This window comes from Fulvia fulva, chromosome 1 (genome assembly GCF_020509005.1).
Source record: "Fulvia fulva chromosome 1, complete sequence".
In the NCBI taxonomy this organism is placed as follows: domain Eukaryota; kingdom Fungi; phylum Ascomycota; class Dothideomycetes; order Mycosphaerellales; family Mycosphaerellaceae; genus Fulvia; species Fulvia fulva.
The window spans coordinates 7708504-7723420 of record NC_063012.1 but is presented as its reverse complement, the minus strand read 5'-3'; the positions used below and the strand labels follow the sequence as shown (position 1 = coordinate 7723420).

At 55.4% G+C, this 14917-nt stretch overlaps 4 protein-coding genes across 4 annotated transcripts; 3 read left to right on the top strand and 1 right to left on the bottom strand.

Moving 5' to 3' along the window:
* Positions 1–800: 800 nt before the first annotated feature.
* CLAFUR5_01485 (ABC-transporter-regulating transcription factor) lies at positions 801–3815 on the top strand (the record flags this gene model as incomplete). The annotated part of the gene is made up of 2 exons (XM_047900633.1): positions 801–2776; positions 2825–3815. 2 exons carry the CDS (start codon positions 801–803, stop codon positions 3813–3815), a joined length of 2967 nt encoding a protein of 988 aa, XP_047756975.1.
* An 821-nt stretch (positions 3816–4636) lies between these two features.
* CLAFUR5_01484 (Peptidyl-prolyl cis-trans isomerase E) lies at positions 4637–5210 on the bottom strand (the record flags this gene model as incomplete). Its single annotated transcript, XM_047900632.1, has 3 exons — positions 4637–4765; positions 4827–5013; positions 5077–5210. The coding sequence occupies 3 exons, from the start codon at positions 5208–5210 to the stop codon at positions 4637–4639; spliced, it is 450 nt and encodes a 149-aa protein (XP_047756976.1).
* A 565-nt stretch (positions 5211–5775) lies between these two features.
* On the top strand, positions 5776–9715 carry CLAFUR5_01483 (uncharacterized protein; the record flags this gene model as incomplete). The annotated part of the gene is made up of 2 exons (XM_047900631.1): positions 5776–9612; positions 9668–9715. 2 exons carry the CDS (start codon positions 5776–5778, stop codon positions 9713–9715), a joined length of 3885 nt encoding a protein of 1294 aa, XP_047756981.1.
* A 2193-nt stretch (positions 9716–11908) lies between these two features.
* CLAFUR5_01482 (General transcriptional corepressor trfA) lies at positions 11909–14707 on the top strand (the record flags this gene model as incomplete). Its single annotated transcript, XM_047900630.1, has 4 exons — positions 11909–12532; positions 12589–12681; positions 12732–12888; positions 12942–14707. 4 exons carry the CDS (start codon positions 11909–11911, stop codon positions 14705–14707), a joined length of 2640 nt encoding a protein of 879 aa, XP_047756982.1.
* Positions 14708–14917: the final 210 nt, after the last annotated feature.

Genomic DNA, 14917 nt, shown 5'->3' with positions numbered 1-14917 from the left:
TTGTATGTGGTGAGGTGGTGAGAAAGCAAGAAACGCGTGAATCTCGACACGGGCGCATGAAGCTTTGGTGGGGCTCTCACCAAAATCCCATGCCGAAGCGTCAACACCAACCTCTCGGCAACACAACGTGTTTTTACGCGATATGAGTATACAGAACACGGAAACAGATAGCTGCGAACACATTGGGAAAAGAATCAAGTTGATATGAGCAATATTGGTGGTGTTGATGATAAAAAGTCACTGGGGTGCGGCGATTGCTGGGGTGCGGCGAAGCTTGTGGCGACGGAGACGGCTGGCATTCTTCGTCCTTGACGGGGTCCCTGGTACAGCGCGAAGCTTGTCTCGCGAATGCGACCTGTACGAGACGCATGGGCAATCGTCCACTGAGGCTTGATTAGAACACTTGCCTCACTGGCCGCCAAGCCATCAGAGACTCTCGCAGACGTACGACAATCCCCTGTACGGGCGGGCGAAACGGGGTTTCGAGCCCGAAGCTGTGTGTTGCACGCTGCTCGCTCGCTGTATGCATACATGTATGAACCACGATGACGCATTAGGCTTTGGCTCTTGGGCATGCCGCTGCGTGCTAGTACACTCTGTAGAGGCACCTGGACGTTGGCTGACCGATCGCGTTGAGACGCTGCAACACAAACGCTAGCAGAATCGTCTAATTGCACGTGGTCTTTGTGCAGGTAGACACCGCCCACGCCTACCTCGAGGTGCATCCTGGCCGGTACAAAGGCTGCTGGTTATAGCAATCCAACATCCCCCGCTCCACCGAGCCAGCTGGCACCGCTATCATGAACCCATCGCAGCCGCCCCACGGTGGATACAGCGCACAGGGCGACATGAGCGTCCAAGGCAATGGCGCGCATTGGTTCCCGCAGGACATCGACTACAGCTATGAGGAGCAGGACATGGACGGCGACCATGGCGGTGGAGACAACGACAACGACAACGAGGGCGGCGACAATCGGGACCCTAAGAGGAGGAGGATTGCGAGGGCGTGTGACATGTGTCGCAAAAAGAAGATCAAGTGCGACGGAAAGATGCCGAAATGCAGCCATTGCGAAAACTACAAGACAGAGTGCATCTTTACACATGTCGAGAAGAAGAGGGCGCCGCCCAAAGGCGCAAAGTATATCGAGGGACTGGAGAATCGGCTCGGCAGAATGGAGAGTCTGTTGAGGATGTCGGGACTTTTGGGTGAAGATGATGGCGGCAGGACCGATCTTGGCACATTAGAGAAGAAGTTGCAAGAGAAGCAGCAGCATCGAAGCAACGCTGCAAGTCCAGTCACCAATTCCTCCACCTCAAACCGACAAAGCGGAGATGCGGGCACCCCGAGTGAAGCACAACCTCAGCGGGTCGCGAGTCCAAATGTCGCACAAGCAAACGGCGCGACCAAATCGCCGCTGGAGAGCAAAAGTCCAAACGTGTTCAAGAGAGATGCAAAAGAGGTTGATGCGCTGGCAGACCAGATGTGTAGTCTGATAACCAACAATTGCGGCGAGACGCGCTATATTGGGTCATCCTCAGGCTTCAGCATATTTAGCCCAAAGGGCATACAATGGGTGAACGAAAAGACGGGCGACAACAGCTTCCAACATATGATTGCGACGGCCACAGTCGAGGACAAGGCAGGTTGGGACCATTGGAAACCCGAAGTGTTCAACGACCTATTCCAGAGACGGATCTTCAAGCCTCTGCCAGGACGACAGGAGTGTTACGCACTGCTCAAGGACTACTTCGAGAACTTCAACTGCATGTTTCCGCTGTTCCACGAGCCGACCTTCATGCATCTCGTGGACAAGCACTATTCTCTGGAACCATACGATGGCTCGGGATGGTGGGCCAGCTTGAATGTGGCGCTCGCAATTGGACACAGACTCAGAGTCATGAGCAATGTGGTCGGCCAGGAGGAAGATGAGGTCGCATGGGCCTATCTGAAGAACGCAATGGCAGTGATGTCTGAGCTGACAATGCGCAACACTGACCTACTGTCCGTTCAGGCACTGCTCGGCATGGCATTGTTCTTGCAAGGAACGCCTAACCCGCAACCAAGCTTCTTCCTCGTGGCCGCTGCGATCCGCCTGGCGCATTCGATAGGACTACACAAGCGCGGATCTGGTTTCAATCTCAACGAGGTCGAGAATGAACAGCGAAAGCGAGTCTTCTGGATCGCGTACCTGATGGACAAGGACATATGTCTGCGGTCAGGGCGACCTCCATCACAAGACGATGACGACATGAACGTGGATCTGCCTTCCGAGGACCCGATAGACAATGTGGGAAACGTGCCCCTGTCTGTGGAGCAGGATGGCAAGAAGACCATGAACCTATTCCGGCTCATGTGCTCCTTTGCCCAGATACAGTCGCGCGTTTACAAGCAACTGTACTCGGTGAAAGCAAGTCGGCAGAGCGATGGCGAGCTCCTCAACACCATCGGCGACCTGGATGCACAATTGGAAGAATGGAAGGACAGCATACCCATTGACTTTAGACCAGAGCATGAGATCAAAGCCGCCCATACACCGCTCATCCTTCATGTCGTCGTGCTGCATTTTGCCTACTACAACTGCTTAACGACGATACATCGGATGAGTGTGCACCATGGCTACTGGACCAGTCGACTGAGCGACTACGCAATCCAAGGCTTGAACGCAAGACCCCTCAACCCGAGAGTGTTCATGAGCGCTGCGTTGTGTGTCAATGCCGCGAGAACAAGTATAGGGCTCATTCGATACATCCCGCAAGGCGACTACGCTTGCGTTTGGTAAGGCACATACCATGAGCTCTTATAGTTGATGCTAACCAATGACAGGCTTGTGCTCTACTACCCAGTATCTGCACTCGTGACTCTCTTCGCAAACATTCTCCAGAACCCTCAGGATGCTCGAGCTCGATCTGACCTCAAACTAATGAGCAGTGTAGTGTCATTCTTGACCATGCTCGAGCGGGATGTCTCGGAAGCAAATGGCAACGTTCGCCGCATGCTCTCAGTGTGCGCTGAGTTTGAAAGAATAGCTCGCGTGGCGCTGGACAAAACAGAGCGCGAGATGCGTGGTCGTGGGAAGCGCAAGCAAGCTGAACGAGAACGTGAAAAGGCTCTGAAGGAGCGAATCAGTGGTGAGGTAGCTCAAGATTTGGAAGAAGGCAAGAGCCTCGAACAAATCCAGGTCGAGACGCAAGCCGCCTACCGCAGACCTGTACAGACACCCAGTCTGCGAGCCTCAATTACCGGAAGTCAGTCCGGAAGTCAACCAAGCAACAGCCCTGCCGGCTTTCACAGCCCTCCCGGCGGCTCTGGTCCTGAGTACCACGCTGGCCAGCAAGGTCGCTCATCAAGCATGTCACGCCCTCAACACAACCAACACCTCCAACCTAATGGCCAGCACCCTCAACAGCAACAGTACATGCCCTCGCAACAGCCCGGACCTTTCAACATTGCTCCATTCTCCCAGATGGATGCAAACATGCAGAACTTTGCGCACAACGGCCGCAGCGGCGCATCGCCTCAACCACCTCATATGGCGCCCTTCACTGGCCCTCCCATGAACCCCGACGGTACTTTCCAATCACCTCATATGGAGTTCCCGAGCATGCCATTTACCGCACCGCCTGGCACTGCAGAGCTGCCTGGTGGTGCTTTCCAACAACCTTTCGTGCCGCAAGATTTATGGCAGATGCCGATGACGTTGGAGTGGGATTGGGCTGAGGGCCTTGGGTTGGGCGCTTTCACACCCGGACCTGGATTCGACGGGCAGAATGCTGGGTTTCCTGACATGAATATGGGCCCTCCGCCGCCGCAATAACGGTCGCGTGGGGAAACTTAGACAAGGACTGAGGAAGGAATGTAATGGAGACACGACTTTATGACTGCGGGATGGATTGCCACATGCGTGGAGCGATGCGTTGCGCCTGCTTTTGAGCGCTGGCTTACGATGGGCAAGGCATAAAAGGCGTTAGCCCGATAAGGGAGGGAAGGGAAGACGTCGAATACCAGGAACTCGACTCAACTGTATAGTGCAAGTCTATGATGTCTAACTGTCTGTCTGCGTGTTGTGAAAGGATCAGCCCAACGACAGCTTTGCTTCAAGGCCTCCATTATCAGGCATTCGTGGATGATATCGAGAAGACCCCCTACTCGACTATACAGGCACAGTCCGCGTGTGTGAACGTCAGCTAAGTGTGTCCATTGTCACACAGCATCTGCATCCCCTTGTTATCCCGTGTTTGGACTGCCTCTAGACTTCTCAGCGCCGCGCGTGTCGCCGGCGCTATCTCATAGTCATCGTCGGGCCTTGCCCCGAACGCACTAGGCTGGAGGTGCTTATTTCATGGAGTAGCGCGGCTATGCTGTCAGTCGGTCTCCTTTCCGCGAGCTGTATTCAGCTACCCTGTCGTCCCTCAGCAGTATCCATAGTGTGATGTCCGCGCATGTGTATGCTGCAGCGTTGGCTGAGACCGTCGTCTCTGACCTGTCTTTGAATACCGTTCAACTGGGTCCGAGGAATACATGAATCCCGCTGCTTGATCATCTTGGTCCGCGGTATTGGTGACTTGTGGTCAGACTTGCCTCAAATATAGCTCAATGGACCGCAATCACTTCATGACGAGTCTCATTTCACGATCCTCACTGTGCGCGCGGCCCAGCTTCGTCTAGGCCTTCAAGCCCTTGCATTGGATCCATAGGCTTGTCGTGGTCTCCTTCGCCATTCATCTCCTCGCCGTCCGCCACGTTATACTTGGCAGCATAACCCTCCTACATTAGACGTTAGCATCGAGGTCGTGGAACTTTCCCACTTCGTAGCTCATCAACTCACCTGCTCCCAGATAGCTGTCCTGCTACCAAGACCTTCATTTTCGGTCTTCTGCGGCTTCGCTTGGTTGACCTTGATCACTCGCCCGTAGAGCTCCGACTGATCCATGTTGTCAATTGCTTCGCGCGCGTCTTCAGCGAGCGAGAATTCGACATAGCCGAAACCTCGATGTGGATCGTGGTTGGACTTTCTGTGCGTGGTGTCAGTAACGCGAGGCGATAGGTTTGAAGCGGAGAGGCCATGATGTGCGTACAATTCAGGCTTTGGCAATGACACTTCCACGATCTCGCCGAAAGGTACAAAAGCATCGTATAGCGTGTTCTCGTTGACTTGGTTGTCGAGCCCGCCCACGAAGACGGTCGATTTCTGTCGCGTGGGGTCGGCCATGCTGTTGATCGTCCTGTTGTGAGCAGTCGTGGTATAAACTTCGCGATAGCCGCTTGTTTCGTGCGCTCGGGGATGTCCCAGTTGTGATGTTGTGCAGATTGATGTTGCGAAGAAGAAGAAAAGAAGCGAGAACGAGCTGGCGGTTCCAAGCTGGGAGCGTGCTTTGGCAGCACTGAACTTATTCTGCGGTCACCTTCAAAGGCACGAGATACCCAGACTGGTGGCAGTGACAATGTCCTATGCTGATGATCCCAAGCATATCGCTTGCATGTGATCGTCCGGGGAATGGTGTCAAGTGTGGTGAATGGAGTTGCAGTCAACGTTGCGCCCAGACATGCCACATTGCACATTGCACCTGTGTTGGACCCTGAGGTGGAGGGCTGGTTGACGTTGACGTTGCCTTCCGCGAAGAGACACATAAACATTTCCCCATCACTCGGCCTCCCTTAATTTAGACGACATCTCCTCCTTTCCTCACATCACTCCCACTCCTCGTCTAGATGCGTGCCCACTAGACATCCGTTGTCTCATCCTCCCCGACACCACCCCGTAGGCCACCGCGACAATGGTGCTTCCCATAGAAATACCGCGCACTGCCGTGTTCGCCTTCTCGCCAGGAGCAGGCGCACCACTGGTCGTGACAGGCACACGAGCTGGCGCCGTCAACGAGGACTTCTCGAGCGAAGTCAAGGTCGAACTGTGGGATCTGGGCCTGGACAAGCTCGACCACACCTCTGAGCTGACGCCAGCTGGCACAATCACCACCGACTCGGGCTTCAACGACATTGCCTGGAGTCGGCCTGACGAGGATCACCCACTTGGTGTGATAGCAGGAGCTTTGGAGAATGGCTCTATAGACCTTTGGGATGCGCAGAAGCTGCGCAATGGTTCCTCAGATGCCTTCATCTCTCGAACCACAAAACACAGTGGCAGTGCCAAAGCATTGCAATGGAACCCGTGGAGACACAATCTGCTGGCATCAGCCGGTGCAAAGGGCGAGATCTTCATCTACGATCTAAACAACATGGCCAACCCATTCCGACTGGGGGCTTCAGCAGCAAGAGCAGACGATATTGAGTGTTTGGACTGGAACAAGCAGGAAAAGACAGCACACATCTTAGCTACAGGCAGCAGCGGAGGCTTTGTCACAGTATGGGACGTGAAGCAGAAGAAGGACATTCTGACACTGAACAACCAAGGCCGGAAAGCGGTGAGTGCCGTCGCTTGGGACCCAGAAGAAAGCACGAAGCTTGCAACTGCCACACCGAACGACCAAGATCCGCTGGTCTTCCTGTGGAGCCTGAGAAACAGCAGCGCTCCAGAGAGGACATTGAAGGGCCACGAATTGGGTGTGCTTGGCCTGGCGTGGTGTGTGCAGGATCCAGAATTGCTGTTGTCTTGCGGCAAGGATAACCGCACCATCTGTTGGAATCCAAAGACTGGCGAGCGCTACAGCGACTTCGAAGCAGGCTCAAATTGGGCTTTCCAGACGAGGTGGAATCCGCACAACCCAAATCTGCTCGCCAGTGCCTCTTTCGATGGCAAGATCCTCATAACGTCCATACAGAGTACGAACGCCAACAAGGACGAGCAGACCGCTGCCAATCAAGCGCTTGACAGCGAGGACTTCTTCGCCAAGGCTCAGACTCAGCCACAAGGCATCTCCTTCAGCCTTCCAAAGGCACCGAAGTGGCAAGCACGGCCTGCAAGCGTTGCATTTGGCTTCGGTGGGAAGTTGGTCAAGGTGACCTCTGACGCATCACGGAAGAGCAAGGTTGCCATTGAGACATTCTCCGCGGACAGCTCGATCGGCGAGTCGGTCGGAAAGTTCGAAGAGAAACTGGGCAGCGGAGATCTAGCAGCTATCTGTGCAAGCAAGATCGAAAAGGCGACGACCGAAGAGGGAAAGGCAGATTGGCAGGTTATTGAGACCCTCAATGCCGGCAAGTCAAGGAAGAAGCTGAGGCAGTATCTGGGCTTCGAAGACGATGCGGACAACGAGCTGGCAAAGCAGACTGAGAAGCTCGAGATTAATGGCGACTCTGCGCCGGAGACCAAGGCTAACGGCACTGACGATGACTTCTTCGGTGGAGGGGAGGATGGCGACAACTTCCTGGCCGACTTGGCAGCCACGAAAGGCGCAAAGACGAACAATCCATTCCACATCTACACCGGGTCAGAGTCCGATGCAGACAAGAACATCACCAAGGCATTGATGCTTGGCGACTTTGAGGCTGCTCTAGATGCTTGCTTAAAGGAGGACCGCATGTCAGATGCTTTCATGATTGCTGTCTGTGGAGGTCAAAAGTGCATCGACAAGGCTCAAAGTGCATACCTGAAGAAGAAGGCCAAGGGACCGAATTATCTGCGTCTTCTGGCGAGCATCGTGGGCAAGAACTTGTGGGACTTTGTGTACAATGCAGACCTCAGTAATTGGAAGGAGGTTATGGCGACCTTGTGCACGTACGCCGACGAGAAAGAGTTCCCGGACCTGTGTGAGGCTCTTGGTGACCGCCTCGAGGAAGCATACCAGACCGGTGACAGTCCAAAGACGTTGCGGCGAGATGCCTCTTTCTGCTATCTAGCGGGTGCCAAGCTAGAGAAAGTTGTCAACAACTGGGTCGAAGAACTGCAGGAGCACGAGAAATCGAGCTTCGAGAAGTCTGACGCAGACAACAACTTCTCCGTTCACGCCAAATGCTTGCAAGAGTTCATCGAAAAGGTCTCTGTATTCCGGAAGGTCACCAACTTCCGCGATGCCGATCTGCAAGCAACCGCAGACTGGAAGCTTGCACCACTCTACAGCCTGTACTCCGAGTATGCTGACATCCTCGCCTCTCACGGACAGCTCACGAGTGCAGAGCGCTACCTCGAACTCCTGCCGGGCAAGTTCAATGGAGCAGAGAACGCTCAACAAAGGATCCGACAGGCCACCAGGAAAGCAGTAGCAAGCACCCAAGCTCGATCGGCAGCCGCAAATCGCATTCCTGCTAGAGTGGCACCAGTAACGGTACAGCCGTTCACGCCACAGGCGCCTGCAGCATCGATTCCGGCCGCGCAGCCCCTGATCAACCAGGCACGGAACCCTGTCGCGTCGCCATATGCTCCTACGGGGATGAGCACGCCAGCACAAAATGCTCCTGGAAGTTATGCGCCACCAAACAGTGCATACGCGCCGAGCGGCTACCAGGCACCTCAACCTGGTCCATACGGGCAGTCAACACCTTATGGCGGCTACCAGCCACCACAGCAGGCTCCATTAGGTGCGCCTCCACGAGCAGGAACAGCCTCGCCCTCGGTACCACCGCCGTCCGCCGCAAAGACAATGAATCAATGGAACGACCTGCCTGAGAATTTTGCAAAGACACGCCCAGCCAACTCGAGACGTAGCACGCCTGGGCCGCAAGCTGTCAACTCGCCATTTCCCAATGCGGCGCCGAACGCCATGTCACCCCCGCCAGCTGGACCACCCTCGGCGTATGCATTCCAGAAGCCCACGCCGCCTCTTCCACCCCCACCCAAAGCCGGTGAAGCACCGTTCAGAGTAGCCTCCCCATCGATAGCTCCACCGCAAGGCGTCCAGCGACCACCGTCCTCTGTAGCGAGCGCATACGCACCTTCGCCTCAGACGTCGCAGCCAGTGGGCTCCACTCTTCCACCACCATCACAAGCTCCTGTGTCTCGTGGTGCATCGCCTTATCAGCCTCCACCATCGACCTCCAGCGCGGCACCATCAAGTAGATATGCTCCAGCTCCTGGGGCACAGTCGACTCCAGGACCTGGTGCTATGCCGCCACAGCGTAACGTTGCGCCAAATCCGTACCAGACTCAGCAACAGCCAGGTCAGTTTACGCCACAACCGCCCCAATCGTCACCGTATGGTCAAACACCGCAAGCTCAAGGCCCACCACCACGCGCTGGGCCCCCTCCTGGTGGTCCACCTCGAGGTCCCCCTCAGAACAATTCCGCACCGCCGCCACAAGGTCCTCCTCGAGGTGGTCCGGCTCCTCCCGCCCAGGAATTGCCACAGTCAATTGGTCAAGCTCCGTCCAACGATGCCGATTCACAACCACCGCCGCCTCCAGCCAAGGCGAGACATCCACGAGGTGATCGATCACACATGCCCTCCACCGCGCAGCCAATCTATGACCTCTTGACACCTGAAGTCGCACGCATCAAGTCTCTCGCACCACAAACATTCAAACCACAAGTCGAGGATATGGACAAGCGGATCAACATACTGTTCGACCATTTGAACAACGAAGAGCTACTCCAGCCCGACACTATCCAGCAGATGGTCGAGATTTCACAACACATTCAAGCCAAGGAATGGGACCAAGCACAGGTGCTGTTTGCGGACATGCAGTCGGCGAAGCTGGAGACTGAGGGTACACATTGGATGGTAAGTTTGATGATAATATGTGCTCTCGTCATGCTCGTTAACTAATATACTTTAGGTTGGTGTGAAGCGTTTGATCGCCATCGGACGTGCGACTCGAGCATAGATGATGGTCATGGGCACTACAAGCAGGCGGTGTGAGCCATACCAGCCTTGGCGCAAAGGCGCAGTGCGAAGGCATAGTATTAGACAAAGACAACCCATGTAGCCCTGGCAACGTAGTGTAGTGGTGGTACCTGCAACCTGTGCACCTTCCTCGCCTTTTCGAGACGCACGGGCACTTCCTAGAACTCAAGTTCAACCTCACCTCTTGTTGACATCGCTCGTGATGCTCTAATCAGAATCCTCCACTCCAAGCATGGACTGCAATCCTCCCAACCCGTGGGTATTTGCGAGCCACGTGACCCCACGGCTTACGACAAAACGTGGCTGAATGGAAGGAGACCCCAGCAAATCGTTCGCTGCGAATCCTCCGGCGGAACCTTGCGATGTTTCACGCAAGTGCCATCCGGAATAATAACTGGAGCCCACGGCTTGCTTCCTTCATTACCATCAAATGCGCCGCCCGGTATAACCCCTCGTGTCCCCCTACCACAAGCAATGCAAAGCTGTAGCGATCGGAACCACTGACTCCATTTACAGCTCGAGCGTTCTTTCGAGAAGGGTGTTTCTCAACTCGTTTCTCGATGCCAAGCATGAACACGTTGAACGGTTGGGCCGATTGGCAGACTTTGAGATCAAGGGAGCTTCATGACACACGACCTGCGAATACCCTCGTCCGCTTGCCGCCTTCTCTCAAGAGTCACAAACTTATCGCTCGGTACCAGTGCAGTGGATGGACTACATGCTCCCTTCCATTCTGAAAGGTCTACTGTTCTTCGTCAGTGTTCAGGAGAATCACCGGCTGAAGGGTATCTCCACAACCTTGCCGGCAGTGGTACCGGAATCGGCTAGTGGAGCTCCTTGGCAGAATTGCGTTAAGCGCAGATCTGCGATGAGGCGCACGGGCACTGGAACCGGCGCCCTCGTGGCCGTCTGGATCTCCACCTGGGCACTTTGCTCGGCGACGGCTTCAGCCTATGCAGCCGCAAACGCCACGAGCCACGAATACTTGCAGACAGCATACATACCTCCTGATGGTGAGGACCGCGACGATGTCGTCGATGAGATTGCGTACAATGTAGCAGAACCCCGGACGCGATTTCTACTTCGATGGAGATCTCCTCGATCGCACTCGTCTCACGACGCTCGATGCGAAGAGGCAGGTCTGTTCCACGATGAGAACACATTCCCGCTCGCACACAGGGACACTGAGCTGCGTAAGCCTGGTCCCGAGTTGTGGCAGCGTTTGTGCCTATTGAGACAATGCTACTTGCTGTGAGCTGTGATGCTGCAGCTTGTGGCTGTTCCTGCAACTGTGCTGCCCACAACATCTGTCGGTAGTACGAGACCAAGACACGGCAAGATCTCATGCAACCAACCATGACATTTTAAGCCACTCAACAACACACCACCCGCAGCTGCTGATCCATGCGGTCCGTACTACCTCAGTACAAAGTGGATGCGGAGACCTCGGCTGCATGAAGTGGTGGAGTCCCGCTTCAGCCTGCTGTGCGACAACGCATGTCAAGACAGATACCCGGCAAACACTCTGCCAGCTCGGAGATGGATCTATGTCGTTTGTACCTCGTCGTTATATCAGAGGTAAGAGCTCTCGATACCGAGTTTCTGACAAATGTCCGAATTGACAATTCGTGCGCAATTTTGCCAACGCCGGTTGCAAAACGGCGAACCTTGAGCGTATGGACCAAGCTTTTTTGCTTGTCATCACAACGCGGCCCGCACGGTACCATTCCTGCAGATTTGCCCATGCAGCGGCATGGATCCACGACCCATGCCGACCAGCGTCACTGGAACATCCACAGTTGATCCTTGTGCTGGGGTTATACCCGTTGTGGGTTGTAGCTCTACTAACCCTCGATCCGCGCGTTGTCTGGGAAAGAGCGAATGCTCCCACCTCTCGGTGCTTTTGCTTCCTCTCTCTTCTCAGCTTCCCTCGCCAACGACAGCACTTGAGCGTCAGGGCATCACGCGTCATCAACTGCCTGCCCCGGTAGACGCGTTGCACCTTCCATCTCTATCGTTTATCTGTCTTCTGCTGTTTCCCAGCCTTGTGGTCGAACCTCATTGGCGCGAAGCGTACGTTCCCCGTGACTTCCTCCAGCACCGAACCTTTGACAGCTTCTTTGTACTGACACAACCTCCATGCGCAGTCTTTTTCTACTCCCCAAACAGCATCATGTCTCAACAATCGCCGTTGGCGCATCAGCCTCAGCATTACGGCGGTCCTGCGCGACCTTCCATGCCGCCGAACAACGCTATGCAAACACCACAAGGTGGTAAAACTGCCGCTCAATACCTCGCAGGAACCAACGAGCAAGTGTGGCTACAGCTCGGTACACTGTCTGAGGTCATGGGCGAGCTTGACGGAGCGACCCAAGCATACGAACGCGCCATGAATTTCAACCAATGGTCTGTTCCCGCCATGCTCGCTATCTCGTGCATCCTACGCTCGAAAGATCAGTTCACGAGTGCGGTCGAGTATCTTCGACAGATACTGAAGGTTGAGCCTACAAATGGCGAAGTATGGAGTAGCTTGGGTCACTGCTACCTCATGATGGACGACCTACAACAGGCATACTCAGCCTACCAACAAGCTCTGTACCATCTGCCAGATCCCAAGGAGCCGAAGCTCTGGTATGGGATTGGAATTCTCTACGATCGGTATGGCTCTCTAGAGCATGCCGAAGAGGCATTCTCGCAGGTCATGCGGATGGAACCCAACTTCGAGAAGGCCAACGAGATCTACTTCCGCCTTGGTATCATATACAAGCAGCAACAGAAGTTCGCCCAAAGCTTGGAGGTAATTAGTGTCTCTGTCCATCCTTGCGTCCAAGCTGTCTGCTAATTCACAAACAGTGCTTCCGTTACATCGTCAACGATCCGCCGCGCCCACTGAGCGAAGAAGACATCTGGTTCCAGATTGGCCACGTGCACGAGCAACAGAAAGACGTTAGTCTTGCACCACCATGTACAACGCTTTGTTACTGACATTGTACTAGTACGACTCCGCCAAAGCCGCATACACTCGCGTCCTCGAACGGGACCCTACTCATGCCAAAGTACTGCAGCAACTCGGCTGGCTCCATCATCAGCAGAGCACAAGCTTCAGCAGCCAAGAGCAGGCGATCGAGTACCTGGAGAAGTCTGTCAATTCCGGTAAGTCAAATGTGCACGCTGCCACGTGTGACACATGTCTAACACAACGTCAGACCAAACGGATGCACAGAGCTGGTACTTGCTAGGCAGGTGCTACATGTCACAGCAGAAGTATCCAAAGGCGTATGAAGCTTACCAGCAGGCTGTATATCGTGACGGTCGGAACCCGACGTTCTGGTGCTCGATCGGCGTGCTCTACTACCAGATCAATCAGTACAGAGATGCGCTCGACGCTTACTCTCGTGCCATCCGGTTGAATCCCAACATCTCCGAAGTCTGGTACGACCTTGGTACCCTCTACGAGTCGTGCAACAACCAGACCAGCGACGCACTCGACGCATACACCAGAGCTGCGGACCTGGATCCAACCAATGTGCACATCAAGGCACGTCTGGCGCTGCTCAAGGGTCAGCCGACGAATGGTTTGCCCAATCAGGGCGGTGCTCCCCTGCCACAGGATGTGCATCCTCAAGCCTACCAACCTGGTGCTCTTGGAGGCGGTCCTCCTGGTCCACAATGGGGTGCGCCCTCGCAGAACCCACCTCCACCGGGCCCTGCGCCGCCGCCTCTCGCTGCTGGCAACAATTGGGGCGGCAACCGACTGGCTGACTTGCAAAACCCTCAGATGCACCCACAGCCCATGAATCCATATGACCAACGAGACCGTGCGCCGCAGCAAGCTCAGCAACCACCGCAACAGCAGCCTCCGGCGAATGCGAGACCACAGAGTCCACCGCCGTCTCGCCAATACCAAGACTCTGCTCGTCCAGCGCCGCCAGCTCACCGAGGTCTCGGGTCTCCCTCGCCCAAAGGGCCGCAGTCTACACCAGCTCCATACCAGCCAACACCCCAACGTTCCGCTCAACAGCAGTTGCCACCGCATTTGGCAGGCCCAGCACATCCGCAAGAGCCTTCCCGACCACCGTTCTCGTCGCAGCCGTCGAACGGACCACCGCCTGCGAATGGTATGTCAACGCCGTCGGCACAAAACACGCTGCCGCCGTACGTTCGCCCGCAAGACAATCAGCCAGAGATCAGACCACTGGTCGGACAGTCGGCCCCGTCGCCAAGTGTGGGACACCAATATGCCCGACCGCCATATGAGCACCATCCCAACTCAGCCGCTCCCAGCATCGCGAGTGGGGCTCCACCGCCGACATCCGCACAGACAGCCGCTGATGCAGCTGCAAGAGAGCGCGAAGAGCGACCGTCCAGCACCGTGCCCAAGCGACATCGCGAGTGGGAAGATGATCCCAACATGAGCGCATCCAAGAAGCCAACCACCGAGGACACAAAATCTAGGCTCGACGAGATAAAGATGCATCGCCCTTCACCGCCTGCACAGATGGGTACTCCGCCAAACCATAGTCCATCTGAACTGCGACGTATGGATGAGCCGCGACCGACCTCAGCTTATCATCCATCTGAAGCCGCGCACCACCCTTCATCGCTACCATCGATGCAATCTATCACGCAGCGGTCCCCACGCTTGTCCGCGCCTCCACAAGAAGAACAGCAACGCCCACCGCTACCTCCTTCTTCGGTGTCCCAGTCACAAGTGCCAACACAAGGGCCACCACCGCCGCCCCAACAGCAGCCACCACCGACCTCAACGCCGGCGCCAGTGTCCACTTCAGCGCCAGCACCTCCACCCGTATATGAGCCTGCAGCGCGGCAAATGGATATGGACGAGAACTACGATGACAGTGGCGATGAGGAGAAGCGCTCGGCAAAGCAGGAAAGTCAGAGGAGCAGCCCTAAGGCCGTCAACGGTGCTTCTGCTGCGCCGGCGACGAGCACTGTCGAGCAGCAGGCTTAGAGACTCACGATATGATAATGATTACGAATCGGGATGGCTATGGCTATGCTTCTGAGGGGAATACATTGGCTCCAGGGAGCGATGATCTTGCTTCGCACCATTCGTCGGGAATGTAAGCTGCTAAAGTTGCAGTCTGTGACCTTACTATAGCTTTGAATGTTGATACGTAGCATGGCTAGATTGAGAAAGCCCGTTCACGTTCATGCCAGT